General features: G+C 35.3%; 3 protein-coding genes across 4 annotated transcripts; 1 reads left to right on the forward strand and 2 right to left on the reverse strand.

The window, feature by feature from the left end:
* Window positions 1-1,918: 1,918 nt before the first annotated feature.
* LOC140974140 (protein REVEILLE 1-like) lies at window positions 1,919-4,438 on the forward strand. Its single transcript, XM_073437415.1, has 5 exons — window positions 1,919-2,720; window positions 2,811-2,922; window positions 3,035-3,096; window positions 3,189-3,527; window positions 3,608-4,438. The coding sequence occupies exons 1-5, from the start codon at window positions 2,637-2,639 to the stop codon at window positions 4,226-4,228; spliced, it is 1,218 nt and encodes a 405-aa protein (XP_073293516.1). The 5' UTR covers window positions 1,919-2,636; the 3' UTR covers window positions 4,229-4,438.
* A 937-nt stretch (window positions 4,439-5,375) lies between these two features.
* Window positions 5,376-12,177, reverse strand: LOC140974141 (transmembrane 9 superfamily member 3-like). Of its 2 annotated transcripts, XM_073437418.1 has the most exons (8): window positions 11,828-12,177; window positions 10,411-10,451; window positions 9,736-10,321; window positions 9,506-9,643; window positions 9,208-9,364; window positions 6,873-7,357; window positions 5,715-5,975; window positions 5,376-5,590 (listed from the first exon to the last, which is right to left on the reverse strand). In XM_073437418.1, the coding sequence occupies exons 1-7, from the start codon at window positions 11,971-11,973 to the stop codon at window positions 5,756-5,758; spliced, it is 1,773 nt and encodes a 590-aa protein (XP_073293519.1). In that variant the 5' UTR covers window positions 11,974-12,177; the 3' UTR covers window positions 5,376-5,590; window positions 5,715-5,755. The 2 variants fall into 2 exon arrangements, with proteins under 2 accessions (XP_073293519.1, XP_073293518.1); XM_073437417.1 differs by having other exon boundaries at window positions 5,376-5,975.
* A 1,067-nt stretch (window positions 12,178-13,244) lies between these two features.
* Window positions 13,245-20,437, reverse strand: LOC140974142 (ATP-dependent RNA helicase DEAH12, chloroplastic). The gene is made up of 3 exons (XM_073437419.1): window positions 19,358-20,437; window positions 15,387-18,528; window positions 13,245-14,638 (listed from the first exon to the last, which is right to left on the reverse strand). Exons 1-3 carry the CDS (start codon window positions 20,240-20,242, stop codon window positions 13,428-13,430), a joined length of 5,238 nt encoding a protein of 1,745 aa, XP_073293520.1. The 5' UTR covers window positions 20,243-20,437; the 3' UTR covers window positions 13,245-13,427.
* Between the last annotated feature and the right edge of the window lie 4,608 nt (window positions 20,438-25,045).

Raw genomic sequence — 25,045 nt, forward strand, 5'->3', positions numbered from 1 at the left:
TATATATATATATATATATATATACACCAAAAATTATAATTTGTAGTGTATGATACAACTTTTGGTCCGTTCATTATGACATAACATAACCTCGTATTATAAAACAGGTGGATATGAGAGTTGCATTTACTTGAATGTCAATATATCGAGTTATCAAATCCATAATAAAGAATTTTATCTTTCCAATCTTATCAATTAAGATATGATGTAACTGTACGACATCTTTCATAATTAACACGGTCAACCAAATCATATAAGTCAGTAGTTTGATGCAATCTACTACGAAAACTTCCAAAAATATCAACATCGAACTATTTCTTTCCAACCTCGATCATGTTCTCAAGAGTTGATGATAATACATATATTGTAAACCGCACTCACTTTTTTTAAAATAGAAATTGTTGATGTGAGTTGTACACATTATTATTAAATAAACTTCATATTGATGTCACATCAGCGTCATATCAAAAAAATGATAATAACTATCAAAAAGAAAAAAATAATAGATTCAAACTGAAATATGACAACATAAAAATCGCAAAAAATAAACAAAAATCTATTTTCTTTGTATAATGAAGTTTGATATGTTCCACTTTCATCTGTGAACACCGTTGATATGAAATAACTCTCTTAGATGTAGAGTTTCGAAAAGTTGGAGTGGATGTTGTCGTGGCTACAAATAATTTCGTTTTGTGGGGATGTAATATATGAAAGAAAAAGGAAGTTCTGGTCCCTTGAAAAGATATTCCAACCATAAATAATTAATTGGAGTGGCCCATGCTTGTTTACCATTTAGGGGAAACTACATTTGCCTTTGCCTTTGCCTTTGCCTTCACAACTTGCAAAACCAATTCATAAAGGTTCAAAATATCCCTACAAATATTTACAATAAATAATGTCAGATTCAGGCAAATTATTGCCATTTTCTAAAAAGTTACATGGTCTAAGATGTTGCCTGTGATGATACTTGAAAACGAGTTCGGTCAAGTATTGAACATTTTCTCTTTAAGAAGAATTTGTTTTGTCTTCGTACTTGAGTTGTTTCATATTTTTTTCTAGTGAAATGGTAAAAATGTGATCATGTAAACATATTTTCCTTAATTCTAAGAGGATGCTATATATGACTAATCAAATAATTTAAAATTTATGATATTTTAAGTTAAAAATGTGCACTTTATGATTGAAATGAAATCCCATTTTTAACCAGTTGTCATGAAAAGAAAAAGGCGAAAGCAGTCAACCATCCATGCAAATCAATTCTCATTTTTGGAGTACAAAAAGTGCAAAAGTGAATGCATTTTATCTAACACGAGTCGCATATTAAAAGCTATTAATCTTTCGCACTAATTCAAATTTATTTATGACAAAAAAATTGCGGAGAATATTTAGCATATATTCAAAATATATTTTTCCAACATGATAAATGTTTATATAAAACAATTTTAATTTGATTGAATAGTTTATGTTTTTGTGATTTTTTTAATATAATTTCTTTAATTGATATATTTTTTATTTTATTTTAAAGGCCATCTTATTCTATAGTTGCTTCCAAAAGAAACCATTATTTTAAGGGCTAAAAATACTTATTTTTACATTTATTAGTAATAATTACAAATTTTTTGAGATTGTCTCACACGTCAATTTTGTTAAACATATCTTCGACCTGACTTAACTTATGAAAAGTTATAATCTTTTTATGTCAAAATTTTTTTTTTATAATTATGGATCGAATCAATTCATCCAAAAATTCGTAATACTGTCCCACAATAGAATTTCTCAGTATATATATATATATATTTGGATTTTGGATTAATGTGCCACGTGTTTTGGATAATCTCAGCCACAACATTTCAAGTGGATTTATTGACCACCAGTTTTTTAAAAAGAAATTATTTTTTATTATTTATTTAGTACTTTTGCCCTTTGAGGCCGTGGCGTGGCACCTCTGCATCGTCATCTTCTTGCCCCAACCTCTTAACCAAACTCCAAGCTATTTTATTATTGTAACTTTTTATGTTGTTTTCGTTCTTGGGTTCCATCTTTTTCTCAATTCTCTGCTGGAAAAAATCTGGGCTCTCTTCACTCGAGTGCCTGTTCCCGACTGTATCTTTGGATTGTTTCTTGGCTGCTGCCTCTGTTTCTTCTCTTTATTTCAATCATTTTCCGATAACGACCAACCATTTGTTGTGTTTCTGCAAATTTTCCGCTCCATTCGTTGAATATGGGGAATCAAATCATGTTTCAAGAGCTGCCCTGTTTGTAGTTTGTTGAATCAATCAAGGACTTTCAGAGAGTGATTCAAGATTTATCGAGTTTTCATCTCCGAATCAATAAGTTTCCGGGGATATTGGATGGAGATGCCATATTCTTTCATGGTTCCAGTGGTGGTCTTGTGTTAATTTTTTCTAAGATTGATCTCACAGAGACTCTGAATTAACGACTCATCCACCGATTAGAAAAAGATATTCGGGATTTTTGGGTCAGAAGGCTGGAGAACTAATGATCTCTGCATCCATGGCTGTACTGGCAAGTTTAAGCTAATTTAACCCTTTCTGTTCTTTCTGTTACTGTAACAACGTAGACAAGAATTATATGTATTTATATATCTATAGGAACAAAATGGTAGCAATGGTCCAATGAAGGACAGAACTGTTCTAGAAATAGACACACCCTCTGGTCTGAAAGAGAAATTTGGTACTTGGGATGACTTTGCTCCAAAGGTTCATACTCTCCCTAGTTTTATATTTTGGAGAGTTTTCCTTCTTCTTTTTTTGGCCCCTTGTTTGACTGTGCTTCAATCATTCAAATAGGCGAGGAAGCCGTATACCATCACTAAACATAGAGAAAGATGGACAGAAGAAGAGCACGAGAAGTTTCTTGAGGCTTTGAAACTTTATGGTCGAGCTTGGAGAAAAATAGAAGGTGTTTCTTTGGTTGAAATTGGTGTTTTTTTAAGCTTGTGTTCTTGTTTGTTTTTTTTTATTATTATTTTTTTTTATGTATTTTGAGGAGAAGTTTTATGAACTTTCTACAGAGTATGTGGGCACAAAAACAGCTGTGCAAATTCGGAGTCATGCTCAGAAGTTTTTCTCCAAGGTCTTACTTGCTGCTTATGCGTCAGTTTTTTTAGTTTACAGCTGTGTATTTTATAGTAGTGGATTGATGGGAAAGGTAAATGTTGTGTTTAGGTCGAGCGTGATTCGAATTGTGGCGATCCCGATTCGGCGAAACCGATCGAAATTCCTCCCCCTAGGCCGAAAAGAAAACCGATACACCCTTATCCTCGAAAACTGGTCTGTCCAGTCAAAATGGGGATTGTGATACCTGAGAAACCAACAAGGTCTTCATCTCCGAATCCGTCCATTTCGGGGAATGAAAACCAATCTCCCACATCTGTGTTATCGGCAGTTGGCTCGGATGCATGTGCTGGGGGGAAACCCGGTATGCCGAATGGCGCTTCCTCATCGGTCTCGTCTGCCATTGCTCTTAATTCTTGTTCATCAAGTCCAGATGACAAAGTTTCTTTGGTAATTGCTTGATCCGATTTAATCTGTTGATCTAGTAAATGCTTCCTCAACTAAAAAAAGTTAGCTTTCTAACATGACAGGAATTGGAGCTTTTGCCCCAAAACAGTTTTCTCCTCGAAGAAGCAGTAAATGAATCAAATGTGCAATGCTTGAAGCTGTTTGGTAAGACATTACTAGTCACTGACCAACCATCTAAGCCTGCCCTGGAGGCTAGAAACTTGGAATTTTTCGAAAGAGCCGAAGGGTGTTTATACTCATCCAATGTAATGCCAGTAAGGTTTCTGCCGAATAATTCGGAGTCACCACACTGCGGCGAAACAGAGAACAATATTTGCCCTGGGGAAGCCTCTTCTCTGGTTCGTTCCCAATGGTTAACACTTTGTGGAAATGTGTCACATTCGACTCACAAGTTGCATAATACAACGCCTTTCAAAACCACACAAGAGATGCCGGAGAAAGATGAAGAAAAGGAAGGGTCTTCCACCGGTTCAAATATTGTTTCACTCTCCGTGGAAAGGAAATCCAAAGAGGATGAACTACAGCCCAGCAAGCAACTCTCGACGAACTCTGGGAATCCTCTTAAGGGTTTCATACCGTATAAAAGGTGCTTGGGAGAAAGAGAACGTATGGAAACTGCTGAAGATGGGAGAAACTGCCGATTCGCCACTGCTTATAAATTCGTAAAGATCTCATCCATATGATAGCTATTAACATTTAGCAATGCTAGTAGGTTCGTGCAATTTTTCGTGTAGTTTCATGTATGTTCAGTGAAGTTTTGCAATGACTTCTGTTTTTGTAATTTCTCCCTGGCCATTATACACGACTCTCCAGTGACATTGCCATGGAGATATATATATATATATATATATATATATATATATGATAATTGTAAACTGTAGCTATATGATTGAATATCAATTTTATGCTTCTGAGGAATTTTCAATCTCCTTTTACATGAGATAAATGTGTATTTTGTTCTGCCTAAAGAACTTGATGATCCTTGCATCACTCTTCCATGATTTATGTAATACATGTTTATTAACATAATATATTGTTTATAATAAAATAATTTTGAGTTTTTTTTGGAACCTATATTTTTTAGTCTTTTTGAGTTTTGATGTGTTGGAACATGTGAACCTCCATTTTAATAAGAGCTTTGTTATAAATTACCAAATCTTCCATCTCTTGCTTTTTTAAACCTTGCTTAAAGTTTGATAATGATACCAACTTTGCTTGGAAACATTTAATTCCCAGAGAGTAAGTTTTTACAAAACGATCTCACGAATTTTTATCTGTGAGACAGGTCAGTCATACCGATATTCATTATAAAAAGTATTAATATAAAAAAATAATACTTTTTCATAGATGACCCAAATAAAAGATTCGACTCACGAAATTGATATATGAGACCGTCTCATAATAGTTTTTTTTATTCCCAAAAGATATAAGATAAATAAAAAGTCGAGGATATAAAATATAATATGATGGAGGCGTTCATAATTTTAAAAGTTATCAAACAAACCTCTATACATATCATAACTTTCTGTAAATAAATTTTAATTTTTATCATCCTCGTTTTTTTTTTTAAAAAAAAAATTTGATTAACTCGGGTACCAGTCGAATGAACCCATCTCTGATTTGGTCAATTTGTTCGTTTTCAATGAAAAATCCAAGCAATTACGTTTAATTAATTTTTTTATGAAATTCGCAAGCAAATTATTTTTAGGTATTCCTTCACAGCTTCACTTCATATTGAGGTCCTTATTCCTAAACAGCAAGATATAAGCATAGGAGTATAACCATCGCTCACATCACTTGCATAACTCTACAAAACTGAAAAACAAAAAATACAAAACCGAATTTGAATGTAAAACCGAAATTCTAACTCTAATATTTCAATATTAATTAATCATGAAATCCCAGACAGAAAACATTTGCATCACCCACAGAAAATTTCACAAGTCTATGGACATTTCCTATCATCAAGCTTCCACATCAAATCCTCAATTCATTTGTCATCCCAGTTTGGGGATCAATGGGAATTACATCCGTTCACCGCTGACCTAATTCACATACTTCTCAAGTGCAAGTCTATTAAAATGTGATACTTAACACAACAAACGATCGTAAAGCTGAAGCGTAATGACTCTTATTAACATTTATCTATTTTGCACGCAGTAAGCATACCTGTTGAACTTGGACCAAATACTGACATGTGATCTGATTTGTTACTCGCACTTTATTGAGCGGTATATGTGACGCACAAAAAACAAAGCAGCACGGAAGCCTACAGTTCCAAGCATGAGGAAGAAAGCATAGCATACACAAGCCATGTACCCGAAGAAAAACGAGGTCTGCATGAAACCAGACATTTCTGACCGCGCATTGTAGTAATACAAGCAGTAGCCATAGATAAACAAGCCAGTAGATCCACCGCATGCAAAAGACCTGATAAGTCAAGGGAAATGAGGAATTATCATCACTAAACATTTTTGTTTTCAGAAAGAAACTCCGAAAACATTCTCACTCAATTGAAGTTTTGTAGTTGACACCTTGATAAGAGATTTAAAGCCTACTTAATCTGAAAAGATGACAGAAGAAGCAGATAACTATGGAACAAGAAGGTGGTAGGACTAAAATCAACAGAAAACTTTTTTAATGCTCTATTTAAATGTGACCGGTCATCCACACGTGCATTCACGATTTGCAGCGTAAATGTGGTCTCACCAATGTCTTTCAATTATTAACTATACTATTTTAGGCTAATAAATGGTTATGCGGGTGAAGAAATGGTTGCAATTTAGTTGCCTTGCTACCTAGGACACCCAGAAGAGAGGACATACAGTAAATACAGGTACAATACAAAAAACAATTCAAAAATAATGATGTAGGAACTCTTATTAAAGTTTTGAAAGTGAGGGGGAGCAGTACGTCTTGAGGTTGGGTTACAATGCAAAGCTCACGTGGATCAAGGAAAATGACTTAGGGCAGATTAAATAATCATTATGGTATGCGCATCTCTTTGCCAGAATTCAATGCATTTATTTTTAATTATTTTTTCAGAAGAGGAAAGAAAAACTCGAACGTGCATTGAAGGCCATTCCAGAAAAAAATTATTTTCATGCATATTACGAGGCCAAAATCTGACACAAGCCAACCAAAAATGACCTCAGCATGCAGCAAATCAAGTATTTAGAATATTCGATATTACTTTAAAAAAACAGCCAAATAACATACAGAGGCCAAAATCGGACATAAGTCATCCAAAAATGAAGCCTACATACATATAATAAATCATGCATTTAAAATATCCAGTATTACTTAAAAAAGGACCAAATAACATACCTCCACCACCACTTGTGATCTTCAGCAGCAAGTTGAAAATACGTCAATGCCACAGTAATAAATGCAGTGACAATTAGGAGAATAATGAAGACAATGAACAAGATGCTGTAAATGGTGTAAATCCTGTGACCCCACACACTCGCAAATATATAGTAAAGTTCAATGTAAATGGCACTAAATGGCAAGAATCCAGCCATTGCCATTTGAGGAAGGGTTCCACGGTACCAAGGTAGTGGTGGAATCTCTCTAGGATATTTTGTGGTACGACATGGAGCTTGAAACTCAGCCTTGCTATTCTTTCCAGCAATCCCTCCCAATACTAACAAAGGTGATGTAATGAGAGCCCATATGAGAAAAATAACCACAATGGTCCCGAATGGAAGGGCGGCAGTGGCGTGATAAGTAATGGCAACAGTGTTAAGGAAGCAAAAGGTGAGAAACAGTGGCCCACAGAAGAGGCCTCCAGTCAATAATAAATTTCGGACCTGCCAAATGAAGAATTTAAATATGAGGTAAAGAGATAGAGCCGTCTGCAACAAACAGAGATCAGAACTCACAGAGATAGAAAAATAGGTAATAGTTTTTTTATTTGTTTAGCATTTTGTTTAAAGGATAAGTGATCTGATCTGTTTCTAGAACAAAGGATGGTACACAGAGTTTCTTATGAATTGCAGCCGACATGCTCATCCCAACTTGGACGAAATTTTTTAAAACCCATTAATGAACCAATATATTTATATGCACTAAATGAATGGAAATATTGATTGGGTGACTAACAGGCATATCCATACCGTTTGCTTTTACTTCCACAGGATAATAATGAGATTCATTCCCTACCTTTCTAGCACAAAGCAAAGGGCCAGTCTTGTCCTATATTTCAAGGTAAGGGTGGCAGTGTGGTGGATAAAAGAGGATCTGTGCTGACCTGTAACTCAGCCTGCAAACCAATGGTTAAACCTAGCCTCCCTTAGACCTCACACACCCACTCCTCACAAAACCCAAAATCACCGGTAAACCTTCTCAACTCATTAACCCTGAGAAGCAGTTAAAAAAATTAGAATATTCAAATGTACACACAGGTTCTCTCTCGGTTTCAGTTCAACTATCTGCAAGAAAAGATATCGAAAAGTTTTCAGCCTTTCTTAAAACTCAAAATCAACAGAACAAGCCACTTTTTAGTATCCCAATATTTTACAGGTAGTGCTTCCCGCCCCAGTCTGTAACCCCAGACGAGATAGAAGTTATAAGTTAGTGCCAAGGCTTTTGTGTTTAATGCAACTTGAAAATAGTACATTTGATCTTAAGATTCGAAGAAGAGTTTTCCAAAATTTCAAGGATTAAGCCATTTCTACATTAACTCAAACTCAACGAAAATAAAAAAGAACCAGGATGACTATGCACTGCCACAACATTTATTCATCTCCCCGAAACTTCAAGTAAATGGAATGAAAGACAGAAGGCAAGAAAAATCTTCTACATCTCAAAGTTAAGAATCTAAAAGATTTTGTTAATCATATACGTTGGAGTGATTGGATGAGAAAAGACAATTTGCTGAGGGTATCCATGTTAATATTTTATACTGCCGGAACTCTCTGTAACCTAATTGCAAGTAGTTTTCTCTAATTGGCACGGCAGATGGCATTAAGTATACCCATCACCTAAACGTTAAAATCTGTTTAAGAAGCAGCACCACCCCTGCCCTCCAAAAAGGGGAACTGTGACGACAAATAGAACGTTTTCTCGCAAAGCTCAATGCTAGCACCCTGTTAACATACATAATGATACACACCTTTCCAAGTCCAGATAGGACAACACGACTTTTTTTTAGTGGAAATGTACCTCTTAGACTTCCTTGACAACACAATTTATCACAATCAAGCATGATGAACTCAATTCAGGAAGGAAAACAATGAAGGCATTAGTGCTGGAACTCGTTGTACCCTCACTGCAAATAGATTTTTCTAATGCACAAATGGCATTGGTTTTGCAAATCACCTAAATGTTCAGATCCGTTTAAGAATCAGAAGAACTCAATCCTAGTACCCTGTTAACATACATAATGATACACCACTTTTTCAAGTCCAAATAGGACATCACAGTTTGGAAAATTAAGTGCAAATCAACCTCCTCGGCTTCCTTGGGCACACAGTTGATTGCAATCAAGCATGACGAAGTCAATCCTATGACCTGTTGTTTTATCAAATGATAAAAATACTTGCACAATGGGCGGTTACAAAAGAGTTTTAACAGGAGTCAAACTGAATTGCTACATAAAAAGGAAAGCTATCAGCTATTTAAGAGAAAATGCAACGCCAATAAGTTCAAATCCACTCACCCAATTTGTTCCTTCTAACTGGCAATAGAAAGAAGCCGCTGTATATCCAGCAATACCAGATGTAAGAGCATAAATGACAACCAAAGCAGTAAAAAGAGCTCCTCGGTTGTAGGGGTAAAATACACCAACAAGTGCGAGTATGAATATAAAAGTTGTCCTGAACAAGAAAATATGTTAGTAGGTCAATTATGTGCATTAAACAAATAAAGATCTGACGCCCAGCAATCATCGAAAGCAACTTATATAGATAACTTCAGTGAATCAATCAAGGCAATTCAAAACATCCAAACGTCCTTACAGAGTAAACAACTGAGAGCCACATCCAAGGGAAGCAGCAAGGAGGGACTTGTACTTCGGGAACCTAAAAACATCACCATGAATGTACTTCCATCCAGTTTCTTCTTGGTCATCAGCTGTTTCTTCATCGTGAGCATATCTTTTGTGGCAAAAATAAATTTAATATATATATTACTAGAGGTGGTAATCAGTCATCAATGTCCTGAATGCAAAAGCGGAACTAGTCCTTACTTGACAAAGTCATTTTTGAGAACTCGCATCAGAATTGTAGCCAGAAATCCAGTTAGAAGGAGCACGGTGACACATGAATTGATAATTGAAAACCAATGGATCTCCAAGTGACGACTATGTGTTGAAGATGAGGAGTACTTCTCCATTCTATTCTCAAAAGTCACTTCGGTTTCTTTCCATTTGACTGAGTACATAAAGTCCACGTCAATTTCCCTATCCTCGGTAAGATCCACCAAAGCATTAGAATCAGCACGTGCATTGATCTCGATCACACGATCCTTGTTAAAAAATATTTCAAAATGGAGATGCTTAAAAAGGTAATATTTGTGATCATTGGGATCAGCCTTAACATCTTTATCAATCTTTCCTATGAAACCCCACAGGGGTAGGTCATCGTAGTACATCTGAAAATAGTATTCCTTTGCAACTGCGCTTCGAAACTCGGCAACTTGTTTCTTTGACAACTTCCTTTTACAGATTATTTCTGGCTCTTTATCAGCTAAAAAGTCAAGCTTGTATGGAGCACCGACCAAACGGTCTCCATTCAGCACTTCACCAAGTGCTTCTGATTTATCTTTCACACCATCTGCGATCAAGATTTATAGATAAAACAGGAAAATTGGCTTAAACCCAAAAAAAATGGGGAAAAAAAACAAAAATTATAATATGAGATACCTGGAGAACAAAAGGGTAGATCAAAATATCGATATGTTTCACTGAAATAATTAAAAAAACAACGTGAGCGATAACATGAAATAATCAACCATTTACAAATGCCACAATTTAATGAAATTTTATTTACCAATAATTATCTTTTAAATAACAGAATAACATCCACAAGTCATAATAATCTTCTTCAGAAAAACATGAGCAAGTGGCGGTGAACAGTCCCATGCAACCCTTTTTCCCGACTCCAGATAAATTTTGAATTCAAGAAGTATTAATCTTCAGGACAGGATCAATAAAATGATAAACCCAAACTCAATTATCAAATCATTCAACAGTATTTGCATGTGCAAGGTCTTCCATTACCCTTGTCCTCTCATGGAATGGCATTCTTTCATATTTTTATCTTGTAACTTATTAGATGCATCCTTCTTAAGTCTCTAGCAAACAAGTCGGGTGTAAAGTAAAGGAAAAGATTAACAAGAAATATATATTTTTGTTTAATTATGAAAATAAGAACTATCCACTACCTTGATGTACTGTAAACCAATAATCCAAATAACAACAAATTGGGACTGAAGCTAACACCTGAACTACATTTCTAACTTCTTTAAACACGATCATCTGAAAATAAGGCCCCGTTTACAATTTTATCCAAACACATTTCCTGAACAGCTGCGAAAACGAAATGACATCTCAAGGTTTATAATCTACCAACGGCGCTTTCTGCATCAAAGATCCAGGTTTTACATGACTATGTCTTTTGATGGGGCTTTTTCAATGTATCAGATCGATTTCTCGGCGTAGCGACCATCATGGAATGTTTTTTTATAATGTCCAATAACGGAATGTTCTTTAAAGGATCACAGCGATTTCTCTGCATCATGGAATGGTATCACCTAACATTTTTCGTTGTTGTTACGTTTTTCCTTGTTGGTATTTGGCAGATGACTCCCTTTTCTCAAAATCGACCTTTTTTTAAAATCCTAATTTGAATCTTTTGAATGAAAAAATACATAAAATTTTCCACAAAATTTCTAAATATGTTTACTTTATTTCAATAAAAATCGGCTGTCACCACAATCGTCCGTTTTAAATATCAATGGAACTAGAACCGTAGCCTCTGCGATATCCTCCACGACTGTGCAGACGTACCACAGACTCCACACAGTACGTGGAATGATTTTTCCATCTTTTCTATGTACCAAACAAGTCCTTCGTTCCTTTTCACAACTATTTTTCGATGGGATTCCAAGATAAGATCCTTATCACAGATCCAGAAAATTAAGACAAAGCATAAAATGAGAATTACCTGAGACCAATAAGATGGGATTCCAAAAAGAAAAAACAAAAAAACAAAGCAATAACACAGAATAGTCACATTAATTGTAACATTACTCAACAAAACCGAGAGAGGAAAAAACACCTGGGATTGTTGAAAGGGCCGACTTTGTTGGCATACAGCGGCACCGGGTCCCCGAGTTTGTATTTGTGATCCGATGCGTCGGATTTAACCCCAACTACGAAGCACAGAAACATCAAAAGTAAGGAGGCGTGACGAATACCTCCCATTTTAACCCTAACTATCACAACTATAAATTAACGAGCAGAAATATATTAGAGCAGATCTAGATCAGAATCGATTGGGATAACTTCAGCTCTCGTATAACACACACGTAAAATTGAACGAAACCTATGAGATTTGGGGAATTTCCAAGTTCAATTCATTTGTTGGTTTTTGATTAAATAAGTGAGCAGGGTTTTGTGTTCTGGTTGCCACTTGACATACTTTCAATTATTATAATAGATTTACCAACTTAACAAGGGAAAAACCAATTATCAATAGTCCCAGTTGGTCGAATAAATGAGTATTTGATTAATTGTAATATAACATTTTGTTGATTGACATAGTTTACTGACTAATATTTTAGTTTGATATTTATTTGAAACACACCAAAAAAATCACGACTGACCTTTTACTATAAATTTTTTTAACAAATAATAAAAGTGTCATACCTAATAAATGAGTATAAAAACAGTCAACTGTTTCTAATTTTCCGATTTTGTTTATACAAAAAAGACTATTGCCCAATTGCATTGATTTGTTTCATGTCCTGAAGTGCTCTTGTATGCTAAACTTGTTATTGTGTGCATATTTGATGTAGATGAGTGTGTGTTGTAAACGATGAGTTTAAAAACGTAGAAGAACACACTACAAGTGAATTGCGTGCCTTGCGTACATATGTTTGGCATGAGATGCACCAAACCATTATTTCAGAGCATAATAGGGACAATTAACTAATTGAAATCGATCTCAAGTTGCTTGGCATAGGAAGATAGTAGTCGTAAGTTATTAAACGTCGAAAAGTTAAGAGTACGCAATAATATGGTTTGCAAAGGTGTTGAATTCCTTGGGATGAATGGTGTTTCGGGTTCTCAAGGTATTGAATTTCTTATTGGAATTATTGAACACATAGATGTTCCTTGTATGGTTTAGGAACTTTTGGACTTGCTGATTGAGCTTCACATGCATTGGTTTTGAAAAGTTTATCACATTGTTAATCATAAGTCTGAACTAAAAAGAGGTTATCATGCTCTAGGTCCACGACTGAAGTGAAATTTTGGTTTAGGGAATAGAAATCTGGCTAAGGTTGTTGAACCTGCAAGTACCCACATGTGATGTCTGGATGATTGTGATAATCAAATGTATGATTTTGCGGATAATTGTTGCTAAAAATCCCTACTTTGAAAATTTTGTTAAAATTTCATTCTCGGTGATTATAATAAACTTAAGGTAATAGTATAGATGCAACCAAATCACTGATACTAAGTAACTCGAAAGAGGCAAGAAAAGTTAAAAGGCTCGTATTTCACTCCAAACTTATATACAGACCTGAGTCAACTGTGAACTCTACTTTTCTAGCATCGACATTTATATTTTACAAGTAAGGATCACGGCACGTTCATAACATAAAGTAGCGATAATTTTATAGATACAAATGGACACGAATAGTTTTGTTCCAAATTCAAATAATAGCCGAGTGTACAGACCTCAAATGGCCGTAGCACTCATCACTGCTTCCAAAGAATTCCAAGCATACCCAGCAAACATGCTTCCCACAACGACATTCGATATGGTTGCACCCATCCACCTTCTCGATGGTGAAACCACAAACGGGGCACATTTTCACATAATCTTTTCCCACGCACCACTCTTTCAGAGAAGTATCTGGGTTGTCTTTGAATTCTTTATATTTCTCACATGTCAGATATGGGTGATATTCCAAATGACAACTAGTACACGTATCGGCTAGGCAGGATCCACAGACAAATTGAGTACCGGGATGACCAGGTTCTGAAACCCGGTACACTGAAGGGCAGTCAGGCGAGGGACAAAACCTGTAGGTGCCACCACTCCCAGCTACAAATGAACCTAAGGAAGCCCGAAAAAGTTCGTCCAATTTCTCACTGGAGAATAAGGATCGTAAATCAGTAAGCAAGATAAGAGCCCCACAATCCTCTTTTGTACACCGTAAAGGAAAACTATCCTGGTTTCTTATTGCAGATTCGGACTGCTCAACCAAGCACAAGCGGCAGAACTTGTGACCACAACCCTCCAGTATGTAACAATCTTCGACTTCACACAAGCAAATCGGGCAGGCATCATTATTATTTCTTGGAATTTGCAGTCCACTTGTCTGTGCGATATCATTAATTATTTCTTCAACTTTCTGTTTCAGCTCTTTTGGACCTATTATTGATATACAATGGTGTTTTGCATTCAAAGAGAACTCCGCCTCAGGAAACTTCTTTTCAAGACCTCGAAGATCTGGCCCAAATTCCTGGACAATTCTCTTCATCATATTAGGAGGTAAAACTCCATCACAAAGTTGGATCTCAAGTTGCTTGGTGTCTCGTAGAGAAAGAAGGCCTTCAACAAGCCTCTGCCGTGCATGCGCAAGCCTTTCCGGAGAGCCAAAGAGTCTTACAGTCATGCTATGCTTATCAAAAAGTATATGAGTCCCAGTTTCGTGCTGAATGGATTTCATAAGCAAAACACCATCTCGAGAAAAAAGAAGCTGAAGAACTGAAGGAGTGATGTCTGGATGTTGTAAACTCTCCCCTTTCATGAGCTGCTCCAGAGGTGATCGTATCTCTGCCACGACTTTTGTAGCATTGGCAGATATCTTTACTCGATAAGAACCATTCAGGTTCCTCTCTAGATTACATTCAACGCCTGTGAAGAAGGAAAGTTAAACATCATCCATTCACAATATCATAAATAGAGATTACTCCAACCTCAATAGGTAATAGATATGATAGGTAGTGAGAGAGACCAAACAGATAGGAAAGATATGATAGGTAGTGAGAGAGACCAAACAGGTAGGAAAGGTTTTGTCTCTCCATATGGCTCTTATATAACTTCAGATATGGGGGTGAACTATATGCAATTTACAGTAACGAAACTGAAACCAGCTCCCAGGTGAATAGATGTGAAATGGCACATGTTAAGTCACATCAAAAAATGAGTAAATGTGACAAAATGAAATATTCAATCCATTGATACACGACTTCTTTCATCTATAAAAGTAAAAAGGATAACAGATGCAAAGATGCTACTGAAAATTTACCTTGAAAAATGAATTCAATAACACAAATGAAAAGATACTTGGTGAAAACTAAAAAGTAAAATTTAAGGCCTGCAATAGACTAACAAACAAGATTGATATCCCTTCATATAAGTATAAATGAATCTCATTCTCCATGTTCAATTTTGCTTCATACGATGAAGTTTTGTGAGGAGCACACACTAAGGAACATTGCCATGAGTATAAAATATCATTTTTGGCTCCTAGACAAAGTGACACGAAAAATGGACTCGAAAGAGGAGCACTTGCTGGGGATAATGAAGAGAAGCAATATCAAGAAAAATCAACAGACATATATGACTTTTGCGAATGACTTAAAACAAGAAAATAAAATACCATTTCGCCGTTGCACCCTAGCAAGTAAAGAATTCAGCTGGGTCCTGATAACAAAGTAAACAGGTGCAGGACAGGATACAGAGCTATGAAACAATCGCTGACATCGTATTTTCTGCCATGAAAAACACCCAGGTAATACTTTCCCATCAATTTGCTCTAAGGCCTTAGCTGCCTCCAAATGTAAATTCCCATCAAAAGTAATTGTGGCTCGCATGTAGCAATCCTTATGTTTTGGCTGAAAGACCTGAACACGGACAAAATTTCCTTGCGGGTTCCTTCGAGGCATAAAGGGGGAAATTTCACGCATAACTGCTTCTTCACAAGCCATAAGCGAGGGATTATCTATAGCATCGCCTCTAATCAGAAATAAGTCCAAGATTCGCCTACTTGTTGCTGCACGCAGCACTTGCAATATATCAGCTTCATAAAGTTCCTTATCGAGTCCAGTAATTACAACACTGTCCTTGGTCTTTCTACTCGCTTCAGACCAAGCAAGCCTGTCTGCAATTATGAGATTAGAGAAATCATTAACCATTAAATCAACATCCTTGGGATCACACTTCACAATTGCTGTCCCCCTGCTGTACCTACGAGGCCAAAAAATTTTGGCTCTAACAGCAGGAAATGATGCCATTTTGTTATCACCACCAAAAACGTTTTTAGAAGGAATTACCTTCAGCAAGCCACCACAGAACTCAAAATCACTTAATTCAGTGGCTTTCTTGGCAGCATCAGGTGTCAGAAATGTTACCCTTCCCCATTTTTCTCTTTCTTCGTTATCCAGACCACAGCCTGAGAATCTGCTAATGGCACAAATACCACCAGAGGTAAAACTTTCCAAAAACAAAATGAGCTCTTTATCATTGAGCTTATCAGCCTTTGAATAACATACATCTACTGTCAAAAATCTCTTCTCAAGTTCCAGGTGTTTTATCACTGCACCAGCACCAAAGAGAGCAAATGAAGGTAAGACTTTGGGTCCTCCATTATACAAGCATTTCTCGAAGCATTCATTCCGCAACAACTTTTTTTGATACTCCAATGTATTATTCACTGAATCACACACAGTCTCCATGTCTTGTGAAGAAGCATACAGATGTATCTCATTATGATCAACATTAACTTCAACACCTATACGCTCATCTGAACAAGAAGCTCTGATAGATGAAACAAGATGGCGCACATTGCCATTCCATTTGCCGCAAAACCTTTTTAGAAGTACACTTCCGAACCCTGACAAAGTCCTCTTTTGTAGCTTATGATTGTCCATCTTCACGAAATCAAAGACTGGAGCCGGTGAAAGGGTTGACAAACATTTAAAATCGAATGCAGTAACACAAACCAGATATTCATTGGATGCTGAAAGGATTTCACCAAAAACTACCCAGGGTGGCCTCTGACCAAAATTCAACAAAGAACATGAAGGATGAAGTTGAAAATGTTTCCCAGATAATGCCACTTGATAGCCAAGCTGATCATATCCAGAGTACATAGCCACATTTTCTGCCAGGGAAGAGAGTATAACATTTTTCAAAATTTCATTATGTTCAGTATTCACTTGGGGATCCCAAAGCCAGTAATTTGGTATAACAAGATTAAGTTCATTTTTTAGGCATGCTTCCAGATCTTGGACAGTGTCCTGGCATCTCTTCATGGACTTTGCATTTATGCTGTTTTCCCAACACCAAGTATTTTTCCTTTCCCGAGGCAAAGTCTCCCACTCTTTAAAAACAGCAAGCAAAGTGAAGAGATCACCATCAGAATGGCAAAATTTCACCTTCAGGCGATCAGATTTCAACTTGTCTTCATCTGAACCAACCCTGCAAAATATGCTACTAGAATTGGCCATTACAGCAGCAAGAACAAGACCCTCCCTGCGCAAGCCATGTCGGAAGCATTGTAGAATTAATTTACAAAGCCGAGGTTCAATACCCAACTTCACCATCTCACCCCCTTCCAAAGTTAAATCACAAGACCCGTTTATTTCTGCGACAGCTCCTAACTGAATAAGGCTTCTGACAGCCATATCTATGGCACTGGGACTAGGTGCATCAACAAAATCAAATTCCTGCACGTTCTTGATGCCCAAAGCAAGAATCCTTAAAACAGCAACACCAAGATGGACCATACGAATTTCCGGCTCCTGATGAGTCTGCATTGACTCAAAGTCATTCACTGTGTAAAGTCTATAACATGTCCCCGGTTCAGTTCTTCCAGCACGACCAGCACGTTGCTTAGCAGAGCTCTGGCTGATTTTGCAAACCCTTAAAACATTCATTCCACTAGCAGGCTCAAACCTACTTTCTTTTACCAGCCCAGAATCAACAACATACTTGACACCTGGAATCGTCAATGATGTCTCAGCAACATTTGTGGTGAATATAACTTTTCTTTTCCCAGGATAGGTCAGAAACACCCGATGTTGCTCCACGTGAGAAAGTTTCCCATGCAAAGGTAAGGCAATTGCGGAGGAGGCTTGAAACTTCTCACAAGCCCATTCAACTTCCATCTGTGAGGTCAAGAAGGCAAGGATGGTGCCATCCTTCTCAGTCTTGTTTATTTGAGTTACAATCCTCATAACATCAGAAACATATGATGGAACAGATTTAGAAGCAATTAATCCTTCAGATTCACATGGTACATATTTAACATCAACAGGAAAGCTTCTGCCAGGCATATGAAATATTCGACAACCAAAAAAGTAGCTTGCAAATTGGTTGGCATCCGCAGTTGCAGACATAATGATAAGCCTAAGATTGGGCCTTTGAACTAGTAAATTTTTTATCAACGCCAGAAGTAGATCTGTGTTTAAGCTTCTCTCATGAGCCTCATCAACAATAATGCATGATATCTTAGTTAATTGCTTATCACTCATGTAATGCTGCAACAGGCAATTGTCAGTCATAAAAATGACTTTGGAATCAAATGTCTGAAAAGATGAACGTGACAGATAGTAATCAACTGAAGTATCTTTATAACAACCATGGCTTTCCACTTTAACCCTTTCTGCCAACGAGATTGCCGCAAGTTTGCGGGGCTGAGTGCAAACAATCGACTCGTGTCTAGAACCTGCAGAATCAGCAAGAAACTGCACCAACTGTGTGCTCTTTCCCGAACCAGTCTCCCCAACAAGTACAGTGATCTATGTCATAGCAATCCAAACAGTTATAAAGAAAAATTACTATTTAAATTAAAAACTTAAATTCCACAATGTGGTAGCCAGATATGTATTTTTGCTTCAGATTTCAATGCAAAAGCAAGAAGAATGCAACATATAACAGCAACCATACAAAAGGTGGCATCATGCTGAAGCTCTCTGTTTGTTACATCAAAAAGTATTTCCAGGCAAATTTAAGACAATCCGACCAATAAATTATTGCTCATGCAAGGATATGGAATGAATTATAATGGAAATGTCAACTAAGACGTGAACTAGAGCTGAAGAAAAACAACGTACCCATACATAAGAGGTTTCATTGGAAACATAAATATGATCTGAAACATTTTTTCCAACCTGGCAGGTAACGAATTTTAAATGAAAATAGAAATGATCTGACACATTTTTTCAATGAAAATCATTTACTTATTACGCACCACTTAAGCTGAGGGCATGCATTAGTCATTTTACAAGAGATATAGAGAACGTAGAACAGCATGGTAAACCAGGTCTGGCAAGAATTAGATATTTTCTGAATTATTAACACAAGTCCGACTTTTCAACATTTTTGCTAAACTGTTATGAGTTCCGATTATAGTTGCGACCAAGCAGCAATTTTTTCCATCAATTTCTAAGTAACTAAGTGGAGCCCATGATCATCTCGTCTAATTTATTTATTTACTTATTTATCTTTTTTGCTTTGAATTGACAGGCAAATGTAAAACACATATAATCATCAATATAAAAGATTCTAAAGTAAATGCATCACAGAGGTTAAACAATCGAGATAAACATATTACGATACGCTAACTACCTGCTGGCTTTGTATCTGTTTGAGGATGTCCTGTCGATAGGCGTAAATCGGCAGTCCATCATCAAGCCTCTGGCATTCCCTCATCATCAACCTGTAAATCCTCCCCCACTCAATCTCTGCATCCCAAAAGTGAAAAATTGGAGTAATGGACTCTTCCTCGTCTTCCCCATCGTCCAAGTAACTGACGATGCGCTTAACCCCACTCTTAAACTCCCGCACCCTCTTGAAGATCAAATCCCTTTCATCTTCCAATCCTTTCTTTTTTCTCCGCAACTCATTACAAATTCCAATTCTACTCGGTTTAAGCAAGATATTAGAAACCCTCTTAATATCATGCTCCACATCCCTGAGTTTCTTCATCCATTTCTGCACCGAATTACCCTCCAACAATCCCTTCAATTTCTCCAAAAACAATGGTCTCAATTTATTGTTCAATTCCGCCTTATCAGAAGGCAGATCAATATTACAAATAACTCGAGGCAAAAAATTATGCCCGTTTCCATTCAGTTTCATTTCCCACAACTGAACAACAGTCTCCAACGTCTCACTCCACTGCTCATAAAGAAGCGTCCCCGCAATATGCGCAGACACGAGAACATTAAATTTCTGCGGCTGATGAGTAATTTTCTGAACAATTTCCCTGGTTTCAGCGTCTTCCATCATGCGCAGACTGTCCGTTATTAGCTGGACGATAAAGTTGGGGCGGGTTGAAAAAGAACCCGGGGGTCGATCGCGGTAGTGGTGAGAAAAAATACGCTCCCCTCCCCACTGCTGGCGCGCTGGTCGACGAAAAGGCGGGTTATTCTGCGGTTGAATTAATCCAGTCCGAGCATGAGACGGCTGCTGGCGGGTATCGCCGGCGGCGAAACTTTCCGGTTTATACATGGCAAAATTCAGGGTTTTTCAGAAAAAAATTGAGAAAAATCAAAAACCCTAGAGTGAAGAGAGTGGGTGGTTGTATGGTGAATGTGTCGAAGATGCGTGAACCAACCGAAGAGTCGAGTGATGCAGAGTACTCCAGGTAACAATCAGAAAGGCGAATTTATGAAAAAACTGTGAGGAAGTAGGCATAAAATATGGCGTGTTAATAATACTAGAAAGGCAGAGACGTATTGGTTCGCTGAATAATTATAATCATGGGTGAGCACGGGTCGGATCGGGTATCCGATTTTTCGGATATTGTTTTTACTATCTGAAACTATTTAAAATAAGTATTAATAATTAACAAATATTTTTTCTAGAAAATATATATATCGAAATATCGAGCAAACTAATTAAAAATATATACATATATTTCTCTGGTCTCGCTTCATTTGAATCCCTACTTAAATTGTATTTAGTTTGGTGGGTTTTGTTTACTTGATTGTGCTTTAATTCGGTTACCGTTACTGGATAGACATAATGCATTTATCATCTATGTTTAATGGGATTGCAAAGTCACTTATGATTAAACCAAAAAAAAAAAAAAGACAGACTATCTTTTTGTGTCATTCAATGCCAAGTCTGTTTTTTTTTTTTTTGGAAAGAAAATAATTCGGCTTCTCGAGTACCCGACGGAGTATACATTTTCTGCCCAAACCTGAGCCGACTAAATACCCGATTTACCAAAAAAAATACACCTGATCTGATTGCCCGCCCCTAATTATAGTCATATAATTATGTTTTTTTAAATTATTTTTATTTTTTTTCAAAATAATATAATTAAATAACTAATTTTATTGTGTAAATTTTATAAGTACAAGGCTAAAAAAATTTATTAAAATATACAAGTATGTTCACAACGTAATTATAAATTTTAACACAAATATTAGTCATTTATTTATATGATTTGACGATAAGAACTAAAATTGATAAATAAAAAATGATTATATTATTATAATTGATTCAACGAAATACAAAATCAAAAATATCACATACCAATACATAAATAGACTAAAATCGAAATCTTTTTATACTTAGAGGACACCATAATAATAAACAATTTGGAAGGAGATGAATTTGGGAAAGTAAATATTGTTTCACCAAAAGAAATAGAATAATATCAAGAACATACAAAAAAATAAAAATAAACATAATTATATCCATATATGTAAATAGCTCGAAAAAAGGAAATTAAATCTTACGAAAATTGTTCGATTACGAATTAAGAAAATTCGGTCAGACAAAATCATTTATCTTTTTTTTTTTTAAACTAACTTATAGTGAATGATCTAAGTATCACTAGCATTATCTTAATACGAAGAAAATATAATTATTTTAATTCGTTTTGTTAAGAGTAAAAAAAAACAACTCAATATATAAAAAAAATTTGTCTCGGGTACTCGATATATAACTATATATTTGTACAAATTGGATTAACAAAAAAACTCATGTGAAACGGTCTCACATATGACAAATATTCAAGTCATCCATGAAAAATTATTTCTTTTTATTGTAAATATGAGAATAGTTGAGTCGTCTTACGAATAAAAATATTTTAGACCGTCTCACAAGTTTCATTCTACAACATTAGCATGATAACAATTTGTGTTTTACTAACTTGCAATTAATGATTTTTATTATTAGAGCCACAATCGTATTGCGCTCTGTACCTTATTATAGATAGGATCTATCAATCTTTGTTAATTGATAATATATATTTTTGGATAAATGATACTTTATAAAATTTGGAAGAACATTTAAAATTTTTAAGCAAGTTATAAAAACTTATTAGTAAAAATGTTTTGATTTCTTTTTATGTCTCAAGTTCCATGAAATCTTATCTATTTTGCAAAGATTTTACATGCTTAAATCAAATCTCATCGAATTCTATTTTGAAATATCATCTTTCCAAATATTAAAATGGTATTTTCAATTCTAAATCTCACCAAATCCTATCGAATTCCAGATTCCAAACACAATGTTATTGTTATGCTCTATTACGAGTAATAAATATTAAATCGTAAATCGACCACTTCAAAATCTCTTTGGAGATCGTTTGATTAACAGGTTTATCTCACTTTCTGAGCACGTGTTCGATTGCATTATCATATTTTAAAAAAAAATTTACGTTTAAATAATAAACATTAAATTATGAATATTTTTATGGTCATTTTTTAAATATCATCTGAAGTTATTCTATTAACAAATTAATCCAACTTTTAATTCATTCCTGACCATAAGTTGGGATGCATTACGAGTAAATATTAAATTGTAGACATTTTTTTATGGTTCTTCTATTTGCACAATATTTCTATGATACAGATGTATCAGGTATATATTTTTGTTGATCTTTTTAAATCTCATGGAAGATCTTTTCGTTAACAGATTGATCTGATTTGTAATTCACTTCCGATCTCGTGTTTGATTGCATTATCATATTCCTCCAAATGGTAAGATTGAAACTTTATTGATTCTCGTTGCTTTCATTCTCCATTTCTAAAAATGATTAAAAATACGAGCCACGACTATTTTCGTGAAATGATATTAGAATTATAACAGTAATCACCACGACCGTTAGAGTGAACCATAAACCTTGTTGCTCACTGTTAAAAATAAAAGGAGTTCAACTTAATCCATAAAAAGATAGGAGTTAGGAAGAAAAAAAAAAACTAAAACCTGAAGAAAAAAGAACGACAAATCGATCAAAGAGAGCATAAACATTCTCGAAATTTAAACGAATATGAGTGAAAACTGTATCCTGGATTAGGGCTGGGAAAATATACCGAAATATCGAAATACCGAAATAACGTACCAAAAAAATACCGAGATTACCGAAAAAATCGATATACCGAAAATAATTTTTTTTTTTAAAAATTTAAGTTCGGTATACCGAAAAAATGTCGATATACCGAAAATATTTTCGGTATACAGACATTTTTTCGGTATATTGGGTATACCGACAAAATTTTCGGTGTCGGTACGGTATCCGGTATGAACTTTTTCATATCGAAAATTCGGTATACCGAATTTCCAGTATCGATATCGGTATGAAAAAATTGTACGATACGATATACGGTACCGTAGTTCGGTACGGTATACCGTACCGTACCCACCTCTATCCTGGATAGAGCTGAAATCCTGGCCTCTTCATGAGGATGATTGCATATATATGAAGACAATCTGATCAAAATATAATATAATAATATTTTTGGGAATTGAATATTGTAAAATAAAATCAAAACCAATTATTATTCTCTAAATTGTGAAAAAACTAAACATAAATTTTTGTATTTTTTGTTATAATATTCTATTTTAATCTGCTTTTTATACTATCTTAAAGTTTAAAATATTTATGCTAATTAAAAAAATAAGCTCATAAATGCATGCATGACGTGATTTGGAACATAATCCAAATTTTTTTTTTTAAAATTATGCCTTTCAGCAGAAGAATATTTAACTTTATATATGATGTGTGGTCTCGTGATAATATGGTAGTGAAGTTACGGTATGTCTTGATGTACCCCTGAGTTTATCAATGAAGAAAGAATCCCTTGAATTGAATCATATTGTTCGAGCCACTGGAATTCGTTCGAAAGTAGATGAGCTCATGTCAGACTTTTATCTTGACGCATTTTATCTTGTTTGTGTCGAACTTAATGTTCTCAAAGTCGTCAGTAATTGCTTAATTTGGGTTCGACTAGAATCAATATGAATCATCAATGTTAGGGATGAAGCCACCCCAGAAGCTGGGATGGGATCCAACTCCGGGTCGATTTTTCCGAACATCTAGTATATTTTCAGGAATTGAATGTTGTAAAATGAAATCAAAACCAATTATTATTTTCTAAATTGTGAAAATATTCTAAAAATTCATTTTTTTGAGAAAAAATAATCATAAAATTTTGTATTTTTTGATTTAATTGTTTCATTTGGGGTTCATCTCGCTAGGTACGTACCTGGACACTGGTTTTATGTGGGACGGAGCTTTCATAATAGATTATTATTCTACAGCTAAACCCACTTGCCAAACTTCAAATCACAATAAGGAGAATTCAAAGGGATGCCATCTCTTTTCATCAAGTGAATTAATTGTGTAATCTCTTATAAGGTAGATTACACCTTATTCTCTTGGATAATTTTTTTTCTTTTGGTGTCGACTTGGTATATATATCTATATATATACACAAAAACTCTTGTGAGACGGTCTCTCGGATCAATTTCTTGGGTCGAATCCCTTATTTGAGTCATTCATGAAAAAATATTACTTTTTATGCTAAGAGNAGAGTATTATTTGACTACTATCAAAATATTAGTTAATTTTCAAAACTTACGGATAAAAAAAGAAAGAAAAATAAAAGAGTACCGAACATCGTACGCAAAAACAATTGCATTTCAAAACCTAATATGTATGAATTACAAAGACATCGACTCTATTTCGAGTTCACTTTCAAATGATTGATGCTTGTGATTTAAAAGCATAGGATCCTGAAAATTATCGATTCTACGTGGGAAATTTCGTGTTTTTTGTTTTTTGTTTTTTTTAAGGATGAATGCAGTTTGCTCGAGAAACATGGACCAAGAGAGGTAGCTGCTCATTATCTCATATAGTAGCTTTGACCTGGCGTTAGGGATTTGGCCTTTGGGTCTAGATGAAAAAGATAAAATAATACATCTTTATTCAAGGTACATTATTTGTAATCATTAATAAGTATTTAAATATAACTTTTTTTTCTTCATGTAATAAGTATAGTATGTCTTATTTATATT

Source organism: Primulina huaijiensis, chromosome 3 (assembly GCF_012295235.1).
Source record: "Primulina huaijiensis isolate GDHJ02 chromosome 3, ASM1229523v2, whole genome shotgun sequence".
Taxonomy (NCBI): domain Eukaryota; kingdom Viridiplantae; phylum Streptophyta; class Magnoliopsida; order Lamiales; family Gesneriaceae; genus Primulina; species Primulina huaijiensis.

Excerpts from the sequence above, each read along its gene's own strand:
- LOC140974141 (XM_073437418.1), bottom strand. The coding sequence starts at position 11,973 with ATGGGAGGTATTCGTCACGCCTCCTTACTTTTGATGTTTCTGTGCTTC. Across the intron at positions 9,644-9,735 it reads CTCAAAAATGACTTTGTCAA|ATATGCTCACGATGAAGAAA; the intron begins GTAAGGACTAGT and ends TTGCCACAAAAG. Across the intron at positions 7,358-9,207 it reads AGTTAGAAGGAACAAATTGG|GTCCGAAATTTATTATTGAC; the intron begins GTGAGTGGATTT and ends TTCATTTGGCAG.
- LOC140974140 (XM_073437415.1), top strand. The coding sequence starts at position 2,637 with ATGAAGGACAGAACTGTTCTAGAAATAGACACACCCTCTGGTCTGAAA. Across the intron at positions 2,721-2,810 it reads GGGATGACTTTGCTCCAAAG|GCGAGGAAGCCGTATACCAT; the intron begins GTTCATACTCTC and ends TCATTCAAATAG. Across the intron at positions 3,097-3,188 it reads CTCAGAAGTTTTTCTCCAAG|GTCGAGCGTGATTCGAATTG; the intron begins GTCTTACTTGCT and ends TGTTGTGTTTAG.
- LOC140974142 (XM_073437419.1), bottom strand. The coding sequence starts at position 20,242 with ATGTATAAACCGGAAAGTTTCGCCGCCGGCGATACCCGCCAGCAGCCG. Across the intron at positions 18,529-19,357 it reads AACAGATACAAAGCCAGCAG|ATCACTGTACTTGTTGGGGA; the intron begins GTAGTTAGCGTA and ends GCTATGACATAG. Across the intron at positions 14,639-15,386 it reads TAGGGTGCAACGGCGAAATG|GCGTTGAATGTAATCTAGAG; the intron begins GTATTTTATTTT and ends CCTTCTTCACAG.